At 38.2% G+C, this 3,279-nt stretch overlaps 1 protein-coding gene across 1 annotated transcript; it reads right to left on the bottom strand.

Annotated features, from left to right (window-relative positions):
- Positions 1-1,161: 1,161 nt before the first annotated feature.
- On the bottom strand, positions 1,162-2,055 carry MC2R (melanocortin 2 receptor). The gene has a single exon (XM_077778242.1). It carries the CDS (start codon positions 2,053-2,055, stop codon positions 1,162-1,164), a length of 894 nt encoding a protein of 297 aa, XP_077634368.1.
- Positions 2,056-3,279: the final 1,224 nt, after the last annotated feature.

Raw genomic sequence — 3,279 nt, 5'->3', positions numbered from 1 at the left:
GCTTCTTTTTTAAACTTTATCTTTAACTATTAAAAATGGATGAACTTAGAAATTTATTTCAATATTGTCACTGGGATGCCACTTTTCAATATCTAGCATCTTTCCTGTGGCTGATGGTAGGATGAAATTTTCCAGTGACTGGATCTGCCTCTTAGACTCATCTGTGGAGATGAAAATGTTTTTCATCAGTCTCTGGCTTGGGTCTCAATAATAGCACTATCCTTGATGGGGTGCTTTGTTTTGGCTTCCCCCATAGTTCCAAAGAATAGCGAACACCCACACACGCACATACACACACTCTACTTATTCCACAAAATATATATTGGGGCTTGGGGTCTCTTTTCCTTTACCCCTATGTTCTGGAAAATACACAAAAACTGGCTATACTTTCTTCAAATAGTCGCAATTTTCCTCTGGCCTTTATTTCCATATAGGAACCAAGTGGATTAATTTTTATTTCCTTCTCTGAAACTTACACTTCTGAGTTTTAACCAGGAAAGGACTTTAAGGCCAGTGGGATACTACATGAGCAAAGAAGACTAACAGAGAAGATTCTTTTATTATTGGAAACTCAAAGCTGCTTATTTAACATTTATAATTTTTACCCTGCCTGCTTCCAAAAAGATTTGAGATGGCATACAGTAAAACAGGCAAGTAGGAGGGGAGGAGGAAGAGAGGGAGAGCACGGATTCTGTGAGGTAGTGCATGATAGGCAAATTCAACTGCAGTATTTATTGGCATCTTTGACTTACAAAGACATTGTAGCTTGTGCCCTGAGTACTTGTCCTGGTACTTTAACTTCTAGAAATTGATTGCAGTGGTCTCCAGGATGAAAAGGCCACCCCAGAAACAGGCTTGATAGATACCTATAGAAGAACAAGTTTTTACCTTAGTGCAAAGCTCTCAAATTTGTATTGCTATTTGTGCTTTGTATTCTGTACTTCTTTTTAGTATATTATTTTATTTCTCTAGTTCTAAAAGTGGTATCTACAACAAGACTTACATAGGACTAGGCTATTACAAACACTAGTGTGTGGGATAATCATGCACATTAGGGAAACAAAGGACAGTTGGGAAGCATTAGCATTTGTTGGTATGTCATGTTAATCTGTCAGTTGACAATATTATCTCCATGCCTCCTAAAATCAGGGACCAATAATTCTACCAGTACTTGTTACAGACGATCATCTTTTTAAATGCATTCCTGAGCTCTGGGCTCCGGAAGGCATATATAAAGGGGTCAATGACTGCATTGCACATGATCAACATGCCATTCACTTGGAAGAGGGACATGTAGCAGGCACAATAGGGGTTATTTGGGCAAAATGTCATTAACAGGATATGAAGGACAAAGGGGGCCCAACAGAAGATGAAGACCCCAAGTAGGATGGTCAATGTGATGGCCCCTTTCATGTTGGTTCTGGGAATGGTCAAGATCTTCCTGGCATGGGAACGGGCAAGCAAGAACATGTGCACATAGAGGCACAGAATAAAGATCAACATCAGAGGAAACAGCGATGTGAAGGTGATCACTGTGGGGATGTGATGGGAGAAGATCACCATGGTAATGGCACTGCTTATGCAGCTCGTCCAGATGACCATCAGGACAACAATGGCACGGCGCATAGTCACAATGCTGTGGTACTGTAGAGCATGGAAGATTGTGAGGTAGCGGTCAGCAGCTATCACAGACAGGCTGAAAATGGATCCAAGGAGGGAGAGGATGAACAGGGAGTCAATGATGTCATCTGCAGTGGTTTCAAAATTGCCACGAGGCTTGAGATAACCCATGTTTCTGAACATGATCAGGATATTTTCCAGGATCTTATATAGGCTGCCCAACATATCAGAAATGGCCAAGCTGCAAATGAAAAGGTACATGGGTGACTGGAGATTCTTATTCTTGATCACAGCCAGAAGGACCATCAGATTTTCCAAAACCCCAATGATGGATATTGTGAAAAATATCTCTTCTGGCAAAACCACAGGAGGGCAGTCTGAATTATTTCTTGCTGTATCATTGATGTTTTCATATAGATTGATAATGTGCTTCATTTCTCCTGCTAGTGTTTTAACACACAGGGGTGTTACTTGGACTAGATAGAAAACTTGACTGATTCTTCAGAATCTTTTCTTCTTTGTAGTACTTGCTCGAGGTCCAAGGTAAAACCACCTGGCCACCTAAAGAATATACAGCAACATCAGTTGCAAAATACTCTACAAAATAAAAACTAAGTCACATTTTTTTAAGAAAGGTCTATTGTTTCAACAAAATATGATGGTGTAGTAATTTAAATAAAACCATTTACTGGACCCTCATATTAACGTCTCTATGAAAAAAATCTTTAGTGGAATTTTGAGCCCAGAGATAAAAATAATCATCCTTTGTCATCTCCCCTTCCCATTCACCACCCTTCTCATGAATCCAGCTGTGTTTGAGAAAAATTAAAATACGAAAATAAGTAAAAGAACTGAAAGCCATGTGTAGAAACAAAACTACCCTTCTTTGATTTGGAGGTAGTGGCTGGATTCAATGAATTAATGAGATGTATAGGTCCTTTCTATTCTACTGTTTGTCTTTCTGGGTCACTGCCTGACCCTACAGCTTATGGGGTAATGGCAAGAATATTGACGTGCCATCCCCAAAACTGACTATGAAATATGTGTTATTACTTCTGTTTCAAAGATAGAACTCACAGGAGTGGTAATTCTAGAGACTCCCAAAATTTTCAAGATGTTGGAATTGAATTATGAGAGCAGAAGGATTCAGTTTCCCTTAAGCAGAAAGGGCTGAGTAGATAGATGATAGTTGAATGACTTTTAGAATTCTGTTTCTGGTGAGAGTTTTGAGAATTTTTACTGATTTAGTTTTCAGATACCTGGCATTTTTATGAAATGTGTCAAATTTGCCTTTGCCAAGATGTGTCTGCTTCTATGTGTCTGCTTCTGGGTCAATATCATTGTGTTTTTATTACTATAGCTTTGTAGTATAATGAGATCAGAAAGCATGATACCTCCAACTTTGTTCTTTCTCAAGGTTGCTTTGACTATTTGGGGTCTTTCATATTTCCATACAAATTTTAGGATTCTTTGTTCTAGTTCTTTGAAAACTGCCATTGGTATTTTGATAGGGATTTTATCGAATTTGTAAATTGCTTTAAATAGTATAGACATTTTAACAATATTAATTCTTCCAATCCATGAGCATGGTATAGTTGGTATATTCTTTCATCAATGTTTCATAGTTTTCAGAATATAAGTATTTTACCTCCTTGGTTA

This window comes from Crocuta crocuta, unplaced genomic scaffold (assembly GCF_008692635.1).
Source record: "Crocuta crocuta isolate KB4526 unplaced genomic scaffold, BGI_CrCroc_1.0 scaffold26, whole genome shotgun sequence".
In the NCBI taxonomy this organism is placed as follows: Eukaryota; Metazoa; Chordata; class Mammalia; order Carnivora; family Hyaenidae; genus Crocuta; species Crocuta crocuta.
Note: the sequence above shows the minus strand (reverse complement) of the source record. Positions and strands in the feature narration are given on the sequence as shown.